This window comes from Lethenteron reissneri, chromosome 39 (assembly GCF_015708825.2).
Source record: "Lethenteron reissneri isolate LAM-NWPU_2019-01 chromosome 39, ASM1570882v1, whole genome shotgun sequence".
NCBI classification, from domain to species: Eukaryota; Metazoa; Chordata; class Hyperoartia; order Petromyzontiformes; family Petromyzontidae; genus Lethenteron; species Lethenteron reissneri.
Genome location: NC_083817.1, coordinates 151,043 through 172,117, shown reverse-complemented (window position 1 = coordinate 172,117; position 21,075 = coordinate 151,043). Strand labels below are relative to the sequence as shown.

General features: G+C 42.3%; 1 protein-coding gene across 1 annotated transcript; it reads right to left on the bottom strand.

The window, feature by feature from the left end:
* Nucleotides 1–2,366: 2,366 nt before the first annotated feature.
* On the bottom strand, nt 2,367–19,501 carry LOC133351867 (E3 ubiquitin-protein ligase UHRF1-like). Its single transcript, XM_061567442.1, has 17 exons — nt 19,444–19,501; nt 18,740–18,927; nt 12,896–13,201; nt 12,507–12,733; nt 11,192–11,410; nt 9,489–9,598; nt 9,073–9,262; nt 8,689–8,812; nt 8,208–8,315; nt 7,747–7,851; nt 7,453–7,559; nt 7,187–7,349; nt 6,914–7,051; nt 6,508–6,646; nt 6,221–6,381; nt 5,625–5,723; nt 2,367–5,211 (listed from the first exon to the last, which is right to left on the bottom strand). Exons 2-17 carry the CDS (start codon nt 18,890–18,892, stop codon nt 5,065–5,067), a joined length of 2,496 nt encoding a protein of 831 aa, XP_061423426.1. The 5' UTR covers nt 18,893–18,927; nt 19,444–19,501; the 3' UTR covers nt 2,367–5,064.
* Nucleotides 19,502–21,075: the final 1,574 nt, after the last annotated feature.

Here is a 21,075-nt window from a genome sequence, read left to right as displayed (position 1 = left end):
GGTCGGGGTGGACCAGAGACAGGGAGGTGGAAAATATGGCTTGCATTGCAGGAATACTTTGGGGCGTCTTGAGTTTCTATACATTTACTTGTGTTTAAAAGGGATAAGTAATATTTGAACTACTGAAGGACCTTTGTTGATCTAAGATTATTGCTGTGATATTTAAGATGAACTAAGTCACACTGGTTTGGATAGTGTTAATATCGACGTTAGCAATGACTGGGACTTTGCTGGATGTGAAATGCTTCAGCAGGGGCTTCATGATGCATGACGAGTCCAGAAGATAAATAAGTGATGAGGTTTGATGACTCCAGTAAGAACTGGGTCCAAATTGTGTTCGTGTAAATTATTGGTTAATGTTCTGGGGAGAGAATGACCATTGAAATGTTTGTAAAGTGCTCGACCGCCTGTTATTGCTGCTTTAGCAGTTCAACTGCATCTGCGCGTTCATGTTGTGCCGCTCTTAATCTACGTTGACACTTGAATGAGATGTGCAGTTACTGGAGACCATATTCCCCTCGATTGATGCTGTTCTCGTACTTTTTTTCTGAACGTCACCTTCCATACTTAAATGTTTATGCATCAGGGGCTTTACTGCGGGTTTAATGTTACAGGTGGTGTGTAAATAATTGAATTCAGTAAATTGGGTGTGCATTATTAAACCAACCTTGTACCAAAGTTATTCCAACCAAACTTTGTTTGAAAAAAATGCCTTCCCCTATATTATTTATAAAGCCATTTGAGGCTTTCATTACAGCCTCTAAAGTTATTAGCAAAGTGCACTCTCATTGTCGGTTTTCACTATGCCTTCATTTGTGTGATGTGAAAATGTAATTGTGGTTTAATAAATGTTTTCAGTGACTTTTCCCTTTGTCATTGTTACTGTAGTAGTGTAAAGGAAAAACATAACTGCATTGTAATATAATATGCAACCCGTTGCCAACCACGACTGGATGAGGGCCTCCCTACGCCATACGTTTTGAGGGTTGTTTAACCACATTTAACAACATTGTTCATTGCATTGGAAGTGGAGAGTATAGGCATGGGAATATGAATACAGCATAATTGATTTTCTGCACTATCTACAAATTAACTCAGTATTATCAGCCAGAATATATACAAAGATATTCGTTAAAAATTCTTAAAGAATGACAACCTATCAACTATGCTGTTTGGTCAACATTGGGCAAAAGTTTACTTATTTTGTATTAAAAACAAATTTCTTAATTGTATTCAGCCAAAAAATATATATATAAATTGTGGAACGTTACTACTTTGATCCAAAAACACGTGATTGAATACACTTTTATCGTCCTTTTTTTCAATCTACTGCAGTGGTTCGTGCATAGCACTGGAACCTGATGACGTGAGTACGATTCCCAACCAAAGCTCTAACATCAGTGGGGTATATTTGGACACCATCCTTTACCAATTCGCACGAGCAGTCAAGAATGGTGAAACGTCAATGACCGATACGGCATGGGGAGGGGCCTTCACCCACAGCAGGGGTCTTGACAAACGGTGTTTATTCAAATACTGTAAACGAATGTATAATTTTATTTGTTAATTTTGTGACTATCCATTCAGTGAGCATCAGACACCCCAACAGAGCCACGGAGCTGCTTGTGGGCCATGCGGTCTTACGTAGCAGTGGCAGCACTACCCATACTTCACCGCCTCTGCTTTTTGTAAACTCCCACACTCGATTTGACAAACTAATGCGGAAATGACTACTTCATGCATCATCGCCTACATAGAATATTTTAGCCTAAAACGCCACGAAATAACAAGAAATTAAGTGACTGGCAGAGCCCTGAAATTGCAGTTTGGGTTCAACAGCTGCCCCTAAATGTGTTACATTTGAGCACAGCAGCACCGGAGGCCACCGTGTGGCCAATTGTGGTAACACGCCGGTGGGATTGCAGAGAAAAGAGTTACATGTGGTGCTGAGAACACAAACTGATATTTCTTTAAAATGTGGACTCAGGCAGGAAACAAAAGATGAGAGCAGATGGCCAAGACTGGTGACAAACTGGCAGAAAAAGAAAACATCAAATGACTCCTACGTGGTTATATGAATCGCACGCGTACAGGAGCGCGGTGGATTGAGGCATCAGAACTCCACGCAATGAAGTTGGGAGGACTTGACCCAACCGATCATGGCTGACGGATTTCGTTTTTAAGTTGTTTGCTGAGCATAATTCTGTATCCCAGTGAGGTGTTTACTGTGCATGATTTCATCTCGTGAACAGACATTGGATGACGATTCAGTATTTAGTAACCATCATGACCAGTATTTACCCCCTCTCTTCCCCACCAACTGATGGCAACACAATTTTGCACAAAATGAAAAGCAGAATGCATGGTTGAAACTTAAGGTATTTATTTAAACCAGTTATAAAACAGAAATCAATGTATATTGAGTTACATACAGTAAGCAAAATGAGCCTTCGTCACAAAGCGTAAACAGGATAGGGAAGGACTTTCTAACACAAGCTACTTCAAACATAGCAAATCCCCAAGCTGCTTGCAACGTCTCAAATGTTGAGGTACACCCATCAAAATTAGCAAATGTTAAACAAGCACAGTGTGAAACGATCTTCCACATTTGGTAATTAAGTTTAAAATCGTGTTTTTAATAGTTATTGGCTTGCTTTTTTCATCTGGCGAGGCAGTGGGCACAAAATACCAAGATAAAATTCAACTGTTGGTTCATCTCCTACTTTCAATGCATCTCACAACCAGTTAAAATATTGCCGGGGCCATCTTTAACCATCTGATACATTTTTTCAAGGGACCTTATTACCACAGAAAATGCCACACTGGTCGTGACAATTGAAGGGGGATGAGGTAACTGGAATGCATCCCTCTGGTAAAAATGGCATAATTGTAACATCATACAATGGCAAGGTATGGGAGACACCGAAAAGTGATACTTTCATTTCTCAAAAACACCCATTAACATGCAAATCAACTTATGTTGGCAGTGTTTCTTAGAATACTTTAAACTATTACCTCATTAGTTGTACTAAATATAATACACTTCCCAATTTTACATGTAATAAGAATGCAACCCTCATTTGAAAATCTTGCCACCTCAAATGATTTTTTTTACAGCAACAGTGCTGTCGCATAAAAACTAGGTAAAGTTTATTTGACAACTTCCAGAAAGAATTGAAAGTTATCACAACTGGTAGAATGAAAGGCAGTTTGATTGGCAGTATATGTGCTGATGTTTTAATCCATCATAAAATCTTCTCCCCTATAGGCTGAGGTAGCAGATTTCCGTGTTTGTGATACCTACAATATAGAACTTCTTTCGCACCGTATGTAGCCAACCATGCTAATCAGAGGTGCGGGGAAATTGGAAGTGTTGTGGCTAAAAAACTGTTAATAAATTATACCAAAAATCTTTGTTCAATTTTCCAACATGGTATTAAGAGGATATCTATTATATTGAACATTAAGACAACATTAAGCGTAATTTATACTATTCTGTATCCAAGGGAAAAATGGTTTCTCCAATTATTAACTTTAATAAAAGAGCATGTATTCAAGAGTTTGGTAATCAATAGAAAGCACGAGTAGTTTCAACTTTACGAAATGCAATTCACATATTATAGTTACATGACAGTAATCCCCCTAATAATATGCTTTTGATAATTCTGAATGCATTCTTGCCAAAGTAGGAATATATCCAATTGCTTTGTAGGAACACATTCAAATTATTTGCTCAGCCAGCAGTGTAAATGGAATATGAAAATAGCATTCTGGAAAACACTGAAAGTTTTAATAGCAAACGTCAATACCTTTATGGTAGAAAATTCAGCCATGAATAGTTGATACTAAAATGTTATCTACCGTCTTTATACAATGCATTTAAAACGACCAAGTTTGTAGCATATTAACACGGTCTGATCTGCTGAAGAGAAATACAAACATGCTTAAAACAGACATGGCAAAAGAAATAAAAGCCTTATTTAAACATTTCCATCATATATGCACATCGTAAAACATATTTTATCTCTATTGAAATTAGTATAGGCACACTTATTGCATGTTTTCATGGCATTGTGCATCAGAGGTTTATCATCCAAACAAACCCCTAAACCTGCAGCAGATAGTAATAAATATGCCATTAAGGACATGGTCACACGATTTTGCTGGTTTGGAATCAGATGCAATTCACTGCTCGAGTGTTGGAAGGAAGCCTACTGAAAAGCTTATAAAAACCAACACACAAGCACCTCCCATAGTGCAACACTGTGCTGGCTTCATGCCTTTCGTTTCAATAGAGTAGGGGAAGGCACATTAAAACGAACAGTCAAAAAGCCAGCAACAGTAGAAGCTGAAGGATATCACTATTGTCTTTTGCAAAGTTTCTCACCCAGACTCCTCACTCACACTAAGTTAAGCTATTTTCCTTCAATTTTACCTGGTGTCATTTAGGTAAGAAAATATGACCTATTAAGTGGTCCAGCTGGTTTCTTGTTCGCATTTCGCATAGAAAAAGATTAAACTCCGGTAACCTAAGCAGAATTGATCAATTTCTAAAGAGCTGTGTAGCACAGAAATATTTAAAGCTAAACAATTTAAAGGATTCCAGTGTGATTGGGTTTTAAATTAAGAACTGCTTTCACATCTACACAAATGTAAAATCATGGCTTTGGCATCAACTAACCTGGGACACCTAAATTGTGCCGAACGACAAAATTGTAGAAATATATTGAATGATCGGTCCTACAAATTGTTTATCAAATATATACAACCTATTTGAAAAGTTTCGCATATTTAGGTAGATCTGTTAAATTTCATTTCTATATGTATATGCAAAAACCACCATTCAGCGGTGGTAAAGAAATAAAACAATTTTGGGTTACAATTGGGCAAAATGCTTAGTATCTCACAAATGTGGAGAAGAACAAAAGAAACAATGTCTGGTTCTCTCCACCTCTCGCGCAACAATCAAACAGTAACTGGCCGAAAGACGAATGCCGATCCACCTGTGTGTACAATAAGGAATCCAGTAAGCCCGGCATGGTCTGTGTAAGATTATCTGAGAAATCACCGACCACTGCCATAGCCAGGGAAGAGCTGATTGAGAAGGGTTTGCAGCTTCTGGTTGATCGCCATGCTGTTGGACTTGCCCAGCTCGAGACGACAAGCTGGACAGGTGTACACCTGAGCTTTGAACGAGCGCTGCAGGCAGCTCTGTGGATACAAAGAACGGTGGCACAATGAGGCACATCACACTTTGTACATAAATACTATACCATGTCTCAAAATGCCATTTTCATATGAGGGGTTACCTTAGACAGACAGCATGCATTCATTATTTATTCTGAGCCCACAAGTGACATTTTTATGGTTAGACAATTACTGATTAAAGCTTTCGTGACTGCAGGGATTCATATTCTTGGTTCTTTCGGTAAAGTCACGTAGAAGGGAAATAATAAAATAAAAATATATTATTTAGAAGGAAAACAATAAAATAAAAAGATATATTAATAATTTATAGACAATTACTGTCGACATAATTCTGCTATTTTATATCAAGTTACATATTTTAAATACGAATTCATATTGATTTGGCCTACAGTGCTTGTCACAACGACAACACTCACTTTGCAGACATTATGGTGGCACTCTGTGGTGACTGGCTGCCACACCAATTCTTGGCAGCAAATGCACAGACACAGCTCTTCAAGCTTTGACAGGAACTTCTGCAATGATAAACAGCACAATCCACAGAATGTAAAGCTTACACTTACCATCTACAAATTCATACGCTTCAATATACACCTTCATTTAACACAAACAGGGAAAATAAATCATAACTGTGAACACATTGATCCTCATACCTCAACTTTGTAGACTTTATGAAATACATAATTGCCAAAAGATAATTAAATAGTATTTAGCACCAGCCAATAGATGTGGTGTCGAGAAGGAAAAAAGTTCAAATGGGCAGGACACACTCACTACAGAGTGGATACCGAGGCAAGGCAAAATAAAGAGGAAGACAGCGGAAGAGAAAACAAGTTAATATGAAAACATATTGGGGAGGTCACTACACTGCACATAACTGAGGATGGAATGGGAAAACTTTGAGGGCAGCCTCAAGAAAGCAATTGGAAGTTACAAACTCACAAATAAACGTACAAGCCTTTTTCTATAATGTCAAAGCTGTCGCTAATAAACCCATCTATGCGCCACTCACCGTGCCCTCTGAAAGAGATTCCATGGCTTCATCCCACAGCTTCTTGTTCTGGGAATCTTCCTTGATTAGTTTCCTCTGCTCACTTGACAGTTTATATGCCTCCACCTTTGCCTTTTTCGGTGTCACTTTGGGGCTTTTGGTTGGAGTCTCAACATCGCCGCCTGGCGCACAGCGGGAAAAACACGTCAAGCGTAAGTATTGCGTACAACTGTAGTCATGCAATTGGCGCGTATGCTATGAAGTATGCGCGTATTATTCAGTGGAAAAAAGCAAGACAGCACACGTACTTTTTAGTGATCGCTTGCGCTTGCTGGTGCCACGAGCGGGTACGGGCGTAAGAGGTGGGGATAACTCTTCTTCCTCGTCACTCTCTTCATTATTGGCATGCTCCTTATTGGCCTTGGCTTCCAAATACCCTTCTGGATACTGCTCACAACACAAAAGCATTGTGATCATTAGTCGACATTAGTGCTTGAATTGGTCTATCATTAAGTACAAAGCAGAATATAAAAAAATGCACAGTAATTTTAACAAATTACTTGATGCTATGAAAGTTATACAAGTAAATGTTTAAACAAATATTTGTACAAAAGAGTACACACCTTTTACACAAATTACCAGAAAGAAAATGCCTCACAGCCACTTAATTGATTGTGAATGTAAACGGTAAAGCATTTGAATAAAGAAACGCACCTGCATGGTGAGACCAAGCATCTTGCAGCGTTCCTTGCCATCTTTAGTCCAGGGCGCAGGCTCTTCATCATCCCTCCTCAACAGATAGCGCCAAACCAGGAACCCGGACTTTCCTTTCTCTGGCCAGTACTTCACGACCTGTGTTCAGCAATGCAAACCCAAGCAGACACTGTTACAATCGTACCGCACAACACGCAACGATCATTCATTTCATGTCCATCATATCAAATTAGCCAGATCAATGACGATGCATTTGGCTTTGAAGAAGCTTGCCTTGTATATGCCGTCGTAGCGGTTGCCTTCCTCGGGTGCAAACTTGCTGTGCTTGCGGCCTTTGGCACTGCGCACCACTCGAACCGGCTTACCGGCACGCCAGTCCTTTGCGTCCGCTCCAACTTTGTCATTCAGTGCTGCTTTACAATTAAGTGCTAAAGCCCTGCAATGGAGTTTTTGTATTAATACGATGACAAAATCACTTTTAAACATTTTTGATGGCATGCAAATGGGTTTTCTTCATATGTATGTTGTACTCCACAAACCTGTTCATCTTTGCAAGCTTCTGGTCACACGACTGCTCGGCAGTGCGTTTGTTCCCAGACAGATCACGTCCGCCGCTTCCCGTGTAAGTGAATTCAGTGCCACGGTCCTTGAAACGGAGGGAGGAAAAAGTTCAATCGCAGCTCATCACAGATTGCTTCCTTGCAATGTATCCGTTATTGGAATGACAGCACCAAGACAATTCAAGTTCAAGTTCATTTATTAGGTATAGCCCTGTGAGCCATTCGGCTCTTGAATCGGGTGCAACCGCAACAAACAAAAAACATAACAATTACCACGTCATCCTCGTAGCCACCAGCCAGTACTAGAGAGTAGGAGCCATCCGTGCTGCGGCCATGGATTCCGGCCACGTGAGGCCTGTGCACACCCGATTCGCTCACCTGCCAAAACAACAATCTTAGGGTTAGCTATGTACGGTTGCAAAGGAAATTCAACATACATTGGAGGAAGCCAATTAAACAAATTTGGAAAATTATGATAAAATATTTTTTATTGTATTAAAATAAGTTATTCTGCAAAGATTTAAGCCAGGGGTTCAAGGTTAAATTCTTAAATAACACAGAAAAGTTTACTTATAAATGGCACAAAGTGCAACCATGGGCACGGTCTTCCCACCGAGTCTTGCATGTCACATGACAACTAAAATGTATTATATGCCTACATTCACCTATTCCATCTGCTGATTTATCAATATTTACACAAAATTTTTGAATTGGTTTATGGTTAAATACTGTACCTGCACCCTGAACTTCCACAAGGAGCCCACTGGGACCCCGGGGATCGGGCCGTGGTGGTTAGACGGCACGATGGTACACTCCTTGGTCCGGCCCACACATGCCATGCCCTGGAGATAAAGCAGTCCATTCTTTAACTCCTGGCACTTCATTAATATTACAATTATGTGAAAAAAATAGCCATCAATCGTTTTTTCTTACACGTTAGGTTCACTGATGGATAAAGGGCTGAAAATGTAGAAATATCGCGATTCTTAAATGTTTTGTTCTTATTGTACATTTTACATAATTGAAGCACAATTACAAAGGTTGTTAGAATAGTAAATCAGCTGCTTTTAATGGATATTTAGTACTACATGTTGGCCTCTTTCAATACATTCTATCAGTTATTTCAACAGAGAACCAGATGTGTGCGTAGGTTTCACATTTTGTCCTATATTATCATTTCAATAGGCTTGTATCAGTGTGAAATGTAGAAGATACCTTCCCCCAATCTCGTGCACAGTTGGATGTGGCAGATGGCATCTTGGCCTTTTTCTTGCTCTCTTTTAGCATCTCACCTGCTCGGACAACCTCGCCATCGTCTAGCTTACAACCAGGACAGTACCTGTTGGTATGAAATGGTTCACAAAATATATTAGCCGCTTGCTTATATAGCCTGTGGAGTGAGACTGTAACTAAACTATATTTTTTAAGAGTGCAACATTTTGCGTTGTCAGTACACTGTATGCAAATGTTAATTAATGCAAAAGTAAAACAATTATAGGCCTTGATTTGAAGCTTTCGTGACTGCAGGAATCCATACTCTTTGGTTCTTTACCGAAAGAACCAAAGAGTATAATTATAGACCTGTTCTTGTCGACTTACCAGTCTTCATCATCTTTGGGAATATGACGAAGAGGTGGGTTAAGGCAATATATGTGGAACGCCATGTTGCATTCGTCACACATCAGCTGCTTGTCAGGATCTTGCTTGCCGCCACATATGTGGCAAGCACAGTGCCTGCAATCTTTGTTTGGATCATCCTTGCACACCTTGCATTCTGGACCAGTCTGCCCTGCACCCACAATCGCAAAGTTCAATTGTCAACATTCATGATATGCAACCCAATGAAAGCAGTACTTTTAACTTGAAATGCCTATGCATTAACGTTTAGGTACATTAAACTCACAATTATTTCCAGTGATTTTTCACATTGAATAAGTGTGAAAGCTCCCACTCAAAAAAATAATCATTTTAAACAAATAGCAAGAAACAATTAATATCCAATAGTGATTTATTACGTTTCACGGGGCTGTTGCTGGTGATCTCAGTAGCTTTTCCAGGCTCTTCAATCTTGTACACTTCATCCACAAACCGTATCTTGCAGTCTGTCAGAGCCTCAGCACCATCTCTAAGAATGGCAAAAATACACACGTTTGAATAACAACATTATTTTAATGAAAAAAAAGAGTTCCCACAATTATACCTACACCCAAAACAGAAAATAACACTCAGGTACAAACAACTACCAAAAGCCTACAGTGAAAATGTTTTCACTACATCAACTTTTACACTAGATGGCAGCATGCTACACTAAAAATAGTATTGAGCACAAAACAAAATACGGTATATCGGCAATCACTTCCTCGGGCTGTTGATGCACTTGCCAACCTTGTGGAACGATGACAACATAACGGGCAACTAATCACCATGAAAAGCAAACCAAAACTTATGCAGCGCCGCCCAAATTTACATTTTCAACTAAACAATGTTTTCTGTTATTTTTTTGGTCACTTAGACACGAATGCAATACCCAGATGTTCTTCTGTAACGTTGCAATACTCTAACAAACTGCTCAGAAGCAATCATTATGTGTTTGTATTTCAGACTCATTTCCCTCCATAAGGGTTGAAAGTAGTGGTGCGTTTAAGATTACAGGAATTTTAAAAGCAGTGGATAATAATTCATTAAGGTACCGAATAACAAGCTGCACTGCCCGCTTTCCCTGCTCTTGGCAGAATTAAATAGAACATGTATAATTCATTAGGGGACATTTTGTTCCCATAAAAATTGTGGACCAAATTATTAAAAATAAAGTAGTCTTAACAGAACCGCAGTAATGACCTCACTGTGACCCAACTACCACCAGCCATCGGAGCATTGCCCTTAGTATCTCATGAGACTGCAGTGGGTAGTTTCACCGAGTTATGTAGTAAACATTGTAATTGCAGCACACCACATCAAAGGAAACGTTCAAGTTAATTAGATGTTTTTCATGACCGCTGCATTCCAAACCACTGAAACTCCAGTTTTTTTTGTCTGTGAAAAATGGAGCAGTCGTTTTGACCACCCAAGCCAGAGACATGCACCAAACCTTAATGCTAATTAATTGTTTGCAATGTGGGAACAAATGCAGAAATATGTAGCGAGTCTGTTTTTCAGTGTACAACTTGTGAAAATGCACCGACAACCTGTGTGGTCCGAGCACTCATAAAAACACATTCCAAGAGTAGACCCCTATAGCACACTGGCAAAAGGCATTTGGCATTGTATTAATTTTCCATTTTCTGGCAACAGGTAGCTCAAATACTGCCAGGCTTTGTGTGAAAGAAACGATTTGGCTGCCTGCCTGCTCTGCATTATTTTAGCAACATCACAAATTCAGATACTTCAGCAAAATATGTAAATCATCGCGTTTCCCAAGAAAGTAGTTTTAGCATCGTCTTTGAAGTGTTTTGGCTCCGCAATGTTTGACTTAAGTACAGCGAGAATATATCTGGAAATACCTTATTTTAATCATCTTGTTAATAAAGTAGATAACAAAAAAATAAAGAAGCTGTTTGCACAAATGCACCTATAAGCTTTTCTACAATGTACTGCTATAGTTTGCTTGGAATGTCTAATGGCAATTTTACTTCAGCAAGAGTGCATATCATCATATGCTCCACCGCATTTCAAAACTGATTAGACAGTAAGTAAAAAGGGCACTTGCATTCTCACTCACCCAATAATGACCAGGGCTAAGAGCTCCCGCAGGGTACGGGTTTCACGTTTTCGCTGGATCTGCGCATCATACCAAAAGCCACGCTCAGTAGGCTCATCTGGGTTATAGTTGACCATGACTACGTCTCCGATGGCCAAATCCTGCCAAGGCACTAGCGTGCGTGCCCGTGGCCGAATGTAGGGCCCTTCACACACCCGCACAACGCCATATTCAGGGTAGCTGTGCACACAAACACACGCACACAAACACACTTTAGACATGCATCACTGTCTGCATCTAAGATATTTCCAAACATGGATCCAATTTTCACACAAGTCTCTGGAATACCAACTTGACCATAAGTTTCCAGATGGGTGTTTAGGGACATCATAAGAAGTATGAATAACTTGTCATACTTTGAACTTAATACAGGCATACCTTTTATAAAGCTGTTTCGTTATAACACTCTTTTGTCCTCGAGGAAAAGTCCCGCGCAGATCAGCCCATATATGGAAGTAGGCGTGGTATTGCCCTAGGGGCACGTCTTTGCCCATGTATTGGAACCTGAATCGAGGTGTCTATTGTAGCGATTCTGCTCAGTCCATCCAATTAGAGTAGATTAATTGGCGATCCATGGATAGAATCCAATTTTGTATAGCTTCCTGAGGCATGTGTGTGTATGGCAAACCGGTGGTCATTCTTACGGGAGCTCCAACCGAATCCACTGGCGAGTCCATAACTTCTTGTATTTTTAATGTAATTTTTACCAAGTCATTATTTGTATTTATGAAATGCTTTCAAACATTTATCATGTGTACCCTATCATTAAGGCTATTACCGATACCCCAATGAAGCCCTCATATCGCTCATAGGTCAAAAAAGCACTGTCGTAACACATCTCAATTGGAACCATGTTATGACCCTCCTATAGCACTGTTTCGTATCATGCTCCACTTAACAAGAATGCATCCTGAGCGGTATAAGAGGTATGCCTGTACAGCATTAAATAGTTTTGTCTTTGAAAACCAACATTATTGTAACACAGCACAGTGGCCAAATTAACTTCATGGCAAGTTTCTAGAATGAATCGTATGTAAAAAGGCTGTCACGTGAAAACAATGGGGGAAAATAACTTTGGACTTATCAAGTGTACAAGGGCTGCTGCCAAGAAAATATATCAATTTACAAACACTGACCATCATGTTCAAAATGAAATACTGAACAAGTAGCAATTTTTGATATTATCACCATAATTAAAACCAACAGTTTGCATTTATTTGAACGATAAAAAAAAACAGTGAGGAGTCATGGCACACAGCAACCCTACGAAACTTACTCATCATATTTTACGCGGTAAAAAATATCGTTGCAGGTTGACGATCTCGCTGAAGCCGAATGGTCCTGAGAAGTGCTCTCATCAGTGCATTGAGGTTTTGTTGACGATGACATTGCCTGATCATCACTCGGCAAAGCTCCTTCCCCTGAACCCCGAGTTACATCTACAACCTCTGCCTCAAACCAGGCCCCAGTGTTGGAGTCTCGGACATCCACCATCTCATTAATCTGGATCGCACACAATGGGGTAAGATGAAAGAAAATTAGTAGTTAATTTATGTATGTAAGCAATCACGAATAAAAATCTAAGGATTTTAAATGCAAGTTAAACATCTGCACGACGCATTACTATGAACAAGTGAAGCAAACCAGCTGCAAATCAAGTCTCACCTTGTATGTGCCAAAGCCAGGGTTGAGGACGGCCTGTGTAGATGTTCCTGGAATGGCAGGCTCGGCATCGAGTGGTGGCTCTCCACCGTTGGAGTTTTTGTCCGAGTCGCCCTGAGAAGAGCCACAACCCGAGTCTGTGTCGGACAGCTCGCCCCCATCGCGTCCGTACTTAGCTGGTTGGTTTGAAGGGGCCACAATGGTAACGGCACTCTCAGTCGCTGCTGTGCTGGAAGTCTGCCGGACCAGGAGTTGTACAATCTCGTTCAGACCCACGCTGTAGTCAAAAAGGCTGTGTCCATTCTCCATCTATAGAAACACACCATATATTCGCAAATTTAGTATAGGGAAAAATGGGATGCTTATTATACTTGAACTCGTTTTACTTTATGCAATGTCCAATCATATTTAACACAATGAAAGACAAATCTCCCTAAAAAAATTCCAGTGAACGTCGATGCACTTAAAACATCCAATAATAATGCAAACAGTGTTTTCTGCTACAAAAGAATGTTTGGTAATGGACATGAAACGGATTCAGTCTTAAAAGAATGCAAAGTAAACAATAAACGTTTGCAAAAATACTGTACTAAAAAATGTGTTGGTTAAACTGTATAACAAGAGCACACCAAATACTGAGAGCAGAGTATATCATTTTCTATTTTTCCTTTGCATTCCCTGTGCATAGACAAACAAGTTCACAGACGTGCATCATATCCTCCTGGAGACCCCGAATACTGTTATAGCCAGGACATTCCATGCCTCCAAGTCATTCATCCATTCCAGACCGCCTATACTTCCTGTTGTGTTAAAACACCTACTTCTATGTTTACTTGAAACACACAGGAACATCTGTACTGGAATTAAAAGTTATCAGTAATCAAAATATATTTCCTGAATATCCTGAAGGAAGCCATAAGATGATAGTTTGCAAAATACGACACACCTAAGGCTACATGAGTCAATGGCGGAGCCAGGATTTTCAGGTGGGGGGGGGGGGCAACCCTTCCAGCAATGAAAAATGATAGGAGTTGTTAGTAAGGACTTGTCCCTTGCTCTTTATTCGACACGTGTGCGGCGATGGCGCAGCCATCGATCGAGGGTCGAATTCGAACCGTGTGTGATCGGCATCGCCCTCGCTGAAGGAATGCCTTCAGGGAAGTCGTGTACTGTATACGCAACTACGCACAATTCTGTGAGTCACTTACAACTGCTTTTGCCGTTAGTTATTGCCAATTATGAACTCAGACTATTGTCCTATCATCTCAGAGTCCCTGGCACATAATAATATGCTACACAGTGGCAGTGGGAGTCGCAAAATGCCGATTTATTACTAATAAACCCCAATTATCTGATCGAAATTAGGGACTTCAATCGGATCATTGGGAGGGCAACGTGCCACCCCACCCCCCACTGGCTCTGCCAGTGTACATGACCATTCAGTATATATCCACAATTGGGTTATTTTTAGTTGTGGAGTGGAAATGTCAATACTAACCCATCATAGAAAAAATTTCCCACAATGGATTTGTACAGGATAGCGGGTACAAATTCCAGGACTATCCCCACCAACATGAAAATCTACACAGGGGATTTTGTTTTAAATGTGCTTGTCAGTGGTTTCTCAGATCACACAACACAAAAAATTGCACATGTAAGAAAAAATAAGTTCATAAGTACGTAACCAGCAAACATTCAAGCCTGAGAAAAATTGGTACCATGCAATCTTGTAAAATTTGACAAAATTCATCACAAATAACAATTTGTATTTGGCACAAAAAACATCAGCCTAAAAGTTACCTTTAAGATTAATTGGTTTACAACAAAGCCTCATGTGATAATTACATAATCTAAATCGGCAAAAATTTTAATGAACGATGAAAATATTATTTTAAAAATGCATTGTTCACAGTTGCAGAACAAACATAAACAATTATGGCAAAGTGCCTCAGGAGGGTTACGCTCCCAACAAGGGAAAACGATGAAGACCCAGAGCGTATGTATGCCTGATGGTGGGGAGCGGGCCAGCCCTTCAAGTCACGTGTCTGTTCAGAACAACGGCTGCACAACAAGCTCCGCCATATTCACAAGCCGGGCCACGACTTGATAAAATTGCATCTCCAAATGGCCGTCTACACATTCAAATAATCCTGCTTTTCCCCTTAATTCGAATACATTGTTACATTAGTATTTCCAATTCAGGCCTAATTTTCGCCTTATTATATTTACAACTTCGTATTAAATACAATAATTAATTTAAAGTGCCGTGTGACGTAAAGGTCATGTTTACATAAAACAATGTACCAACGTCTCACCGTCAAGCCTGTTGGTAGCTAGCATATGCATGCAGGTCCACTCATGCCTTGTTTGTAGCCTTAGATTTTTTTTTAAAGACTAGGACTATTATAAATATAGTTTGAAATTGAACTAAATTTTACATTTTAACTAAAATATCTAAATGGTGTTAACTAAAATTTACGAAACTGAAGGCATGTGAATAAAGCAATTCCACATTTTTTCAGGCAATGAATAATACTTCCTTAATATAACAGAAAACTCCATAAACACATTTTCCTTTACCCAGACGCGAGCAGTACAGCCTGCGCTGACCCCATCTAAGTTCCCTCCCAACATTATCTTTACAAAATTGGTTCGTGTTACCAATTTCAGATAATTGAGATATTTAAAGTGTTGGCAGCGCACACCTGTGAATACTCCTCCTTTAACATATAACAGCCTTAGAAAAGCACAATGGGCAATGTCAAGATCGCTTGTTGTACACGGTCGTCTTCTCCACTCCCAGTATAAACGCACGGCCTGAGTGATGAGGGCAATTTTAATAAGAAAACGTGGCCCGAAAAAAAAATCACCGTAGCAATGCTCCATCTGCAATTATTGGATAAGCTCACAGCTCGTCAACGTAAAAAAATACAGTTTTAACGTATAAAGCAGACGTGTTAGGAATTTTTAAATAATTAATTCACAACGCAGCCTTAGTAATGCCCATGTCAGTGTTAATCCGTGCAAAACAAGTGACCAAACTATTGTGATATCAGCAAGTTATTTTACAATGGAGCAATTAGAATGCACCATATAACATACATCAACTGTGCGTCAACAACCCTTTTGAAACAAAATGGCTGTGTGGCCGTTTTCTATTGGGCGGTGCGGAAAGCAGCGTCGTCCCGCGACAGAAAATGGGCGGAGGCACAGGCAGAACGTGGTAGTGCTGTTGTGGGCCTTGAATTGTGCATCCCCTCCTGACAATCTGCCGCCCCCAACAAGGACCAGTCGAGGAACCCAATTCTGGGAAGCTACTACTTTAGCACGATATTACATTTGTTGAATGACAGTTTATATGCGTGGGTATACAGCACGCACGTGCCTGTAAAAATAGGGCATTTTGAAAAATTACCATTTTTGAAAATGCCAACACCGTGTACACATTCCAAAATGCTAACATTTCAAGCCCGTTCCTTGGTGATTTACAGTTTGTAATACATAGCATGTTATTGTGAAATGTCTATGTGTAGCAGATATATCGTGTACTCTTAACATTTGAGTATATATAAATAGCTGGCATTAAAAACGCATTTTCTTTACATATTTTTATTTTAGACAAGTTATAATTGAAAGAATCAATAATTTTAAATGGCTATACAAGGTTAATATAAAACAATAATTTAAAGCCCTCTCTCAATCCAGGAATGGATTGAAATCTATTCCTGGATTGAAGGTCTCTCAAAACCGTATTGGTCTGAGGTTGTATGACCATACTTCACCACGCCAGTCAGTACAGGTAAGTCCTTATTAATGCCACGAACTTCAGATAATTTCGCCAAATTTTGGAACGCTAGGCTATATTTAACATAAAACACATACTTTAATATGACTCCGATCTGGTCTGTTATAGGTTACCAACACCTAAAGACGAAATTAAAACGGCTCGCGGTACCACCAGGAAATAAACCCTACGGCTTCACGGTAAATAATGTAACGGAATCTTACATTCTGCTCGTGATCATTTTTGCAAACGACTACGGCCGGCACTGCAGCGGTCGCGTGCAACATTTTTCTACCTCGGCGCTTAAAACACCACCGCCGTCTCCCAATTGTAAAAATAATACATCAAGTCCAACGCTCCCATTGCTTTCATCTCACCCCTGGGGGCAAGGGTGGGGGCGCAAAACGGAATTTGTATGCGCGAATATTACCGTGCCCATTTTTTCGGCCGCGCCGAGCACGTGAGAGGCCGTGGCGCCTTTGTGTTCCGCGAGATTCAGAAGCACCGACGATAACGGGGGGGGTGGTGGTGTTACAACCAGGCAGCTGCCATGGCGCTCGCACGTACACACAGGGACAAGCGTGTCACTGCCGCAGTACACTCGCGTACATGGCGGGTAAGGTGTTATTTATCCGTCGATACGACACGCACGCACACAGGGAGACTTATGTAACCACACACAGGTACACGGAGAGACGGGTGGAAGCGTTGACGGCCTGTCGCCTTGCTTTGGGCCGCCCCTCTCCACGTGACCGCCGCGGTCAGCGTTCCTGATGTTCTCAGTGGGTTAGGGGTGAGGGTGAGAAGGGGCTGGAGTGGTGGGGGTTGGGGCGTGGGGTACAACAGCAAAAGGCGACTTTTCCCCCCCTCCCACCCCCGGTCTCAAGGGGGCCGGACACACGAGGTCGTGGACCCAGGGTGGAGAAGATGCCAATGCAAAGCGGCCCGCGTTTAACCACGGGTCTCGCCCACCAGGACAAAACACGTGCGCCGCGCAACACAATGCGCGCCAGGGGTCCCCTCCCTATCGGTTACACAGGTACAGTGGTCGCATGCATGCCATTTTACAGCAGCCCCACACAACACACGCCGGGTGTGCATTGCATCTGCGATAGAGGAAAGAGCACAACAACAACGCTGATGGGAAGGAAGAACGATCGGAGATGGGAAACGTCAAGTGGATATTATACAATGGCTGATGAAGGCGACGAGAAGGACTCATCCACTGGCGTAGACAATCGACGATGCTAACAAAATAGATAATGGTCTTCACGAGTGTAGAAGCAATGGATGTATTGATAAATACAAGGAGGGGGGGGGGGTGTGAGCAGTTGATATAACTACAATATAATTTAAATAAATTATTATTCACTGCACAGACTGTCCTCCCCCCGTACCTCCACGGTAGACAATTAAGATTACTGTTATACCGATCCCGCGTCCATAAAGTATTTAATAATGCAGTTTTTTGTGTTACATCGCGTCAATATCATAAACGTGTCGTAAAACCCGCCTCCACCCGACACACATCGGCTGTGTCGAGCGCTGGCGGGTTTAACGACACATTTATAGATTTACGCGATCTACCCCCCCCCCCCCCCCCCAAAAACCTTTATCTATATTGCTCACGAAAATCTACATGTTAAACCGATAATAATTATTAATTCACTTTCACACAAAGCATGGCCCCCACCACCACCACCCCCACGTTCCCACGCCGCCCGCACTTCTCCCACCTCGGCAGGGCCCCCCCAACCCCAGCAGATCCCTCCACGGACATCCCTGCCCCGTACACAATCAAGGCCCGCGATTGAACCCCCCACCACATCACAACTTTTGACGCCACACTATCAATTGCAACTTCTCACACAGGCGACGATCTCTTCATCATCTACACAAGACACGCGCGAGCACTTTCCCAGCACTTGCTCCGCTCACACCACGACCACGAGGAGCTATCACCTCCCTTCCCCCCCCCCCCCACACACACAAACCCCGCACAACAAGAGAAACCCGTGTCTCTCTCTTCTCTTCTCTCTCTCTCCGGCGGTCGGGGTGGTTACCTGCTTGCCACGATAGAAGAGCCTCTGCTGGTCGGGCTCCACGCAGAACACCTCGTGGATCCTGGCGCGGAGCTCCTCGATCTTCGTCAACTTGGACAAGTTGTCGAGGCGGTGCGTCTGCTTGCCGTCCATGGTTCGCACCTGAATCCACATGCTGCTGGCTGCTGGAGGGGACGAAGTCCCGGGGTCTTGAGGCGCGGGGTGGGGGAATGTGGAAAACGATGTTCGGTTTTGATTTTTTTTTTTTACGAATCGCAAGTAGCACAACGGCTCACGGGCGAGAAGCTCGCATCGACTACTGCTGTTGTTTTGTGCGGGGAGGAGGGGGGGGTGTTGTTTATGTTATTTAAAGGGCGGCTGATTAAAAAACTAAAATGCTTCGCGTCGAGCCGCCGCCGCCGCCGCTCAATGAACGCTCCGGCGCGGGCGGGAACCTCTATGCTAATGAGCGGCCTCGCGAAGTCTCGCGAGATCAGCCGCGCGAGGCAGCGCGAGACTTGGGCCGGTTATTTATTTATTTTTCAAACCCGCTCCACCACCAATCACCACCACCAACCACCACCACCACCGATATCTTTTAAGCGGAAAAAAACACATATAAACCGCGCCGTCTCACGCATAAACAAACGCGAAAAATAAATAGCAATTACAATATATTTATTGACGCATTTTATTATTTGTTTTTTGTACAAAATTTAACTCACGGCGAAGACGAGAAGCGGCGCCGACTCGAGCTCGCCCGGTCAGTCTTGTACGGGAGGGGGCGTGGCTAAAATAATGACGGGGCGGGGGTGTGGGTGGGTGGGGGCTACTAGTGGGTGGGGGCTATTAGTGGGTGGGGGCTACTAGTGGGCGGGGCTAACGCGTCAAGTCTCGCGCGCGCGCGGGCCCCCCCCACCCTCCCGAGGGCGCGTAATTTTTGGCGGGAACTCGCCGCTTCCGCGAAGCCGCTTTGCGCCCCTCCCCCCCTACCCCGCCCCTCCCCCCCTACCCCGCCCCTCCCCCTCCTACCCCGCCCCTCTGTCCGCGCTTTTTTTGCAGCACGTGCTAGAAAGTTTGGCGTCCCGAGCCGTTCAATGACATCGGACGAGGGTTACGTTTTTTTTTAAGCGTTTAACGTGTCCGCGTGTGTTAACGTCACTTATTGTCGCAACGCTTTAAATTACTTTTTAAAAATGTTTTTTTTTTATGCCGTCAGGGGGGGGGGGGGGGCGAAACCACCACTCCCGAGTCCAAAGTTTTCCCGCGTTCCGGCTTCGATGGTGCGCGCGCACGTGACACCACGCGCGCATGCGCACGACGCGCTCGCTTTTCCCGCCAAAAAACCCCTCCGCTTGGCAGGTGGCGGGAAAATCATCTCGGAAATCTCCAAGATAAGAAGAATAAACAACCGCTTTGGTCGGATTGCAAACAAAAAAAACCCGTCGGCACTTCAACTCACAACACTGAAAACACTTGAAATTAATTACAAAAATGTATAAACTTATTTAATGCCACACCCCCCCTCATATTCGGCTGTCGTTCTATGAAGACGAAACATTCCCCATCTTACACTATGAGACCTCCTTAACCAGTGGCAAAATATAGTAATAGGTTTTTACCCTTTCAACTGGTACAAAAACTGACACCTTTGTACAAGGGATCATGTTTACAATAACCACAACACAAGCAGTCAGAATGCAAACAAAAAGAAACAACTGATGATGATATGCACTGTTCTCAACTAACCGAACCCACACGGACCAGCGTGAAGTATGGTCAAACGAACCCTGCGGCTTCGAGATGCCCTCATACAGCAGTGGATGTAGGGCTGTACATGTAGAGTAACAACAAACACATTACGCCCTACCTATACTCAGGGGAAACAACATCATCACCTTCATCCACTCATCCCCAGGGGAAACATCATCAACATCTTCAACATCATCATCAACATCACCTTCACCCACTCCTCCCCAAAGCTGTCGTCACCTCACGTCGATGCGACGCAAACAACAACAATAACAACAATAGTTTAACACGTAGGAGACTTTCGCGACCAATAATCATCCATAAGAGGTTTTTTGGGGACGGGGGTTAGATCGGGTAAAGATATAAATGTGTCGTTAAAGCCGCCACCACCCGACACAGCCAACTAGTAAGGGTTGTGTCACGTAAACAGAACGTGGCCAATTCGTCACTAGTACAGCACTAGTGGAGTGTAGTGTATAGTGTAGTGTATAGTTGTGTATAGTGTAGTGTACTAGTACAGCACTAACCGGAGAGCCAAGCTGCAACATTTACAATCTGAGTACTCTCCAACACACAGGTAGTGACGAATTGGCATGTTCTGTTTA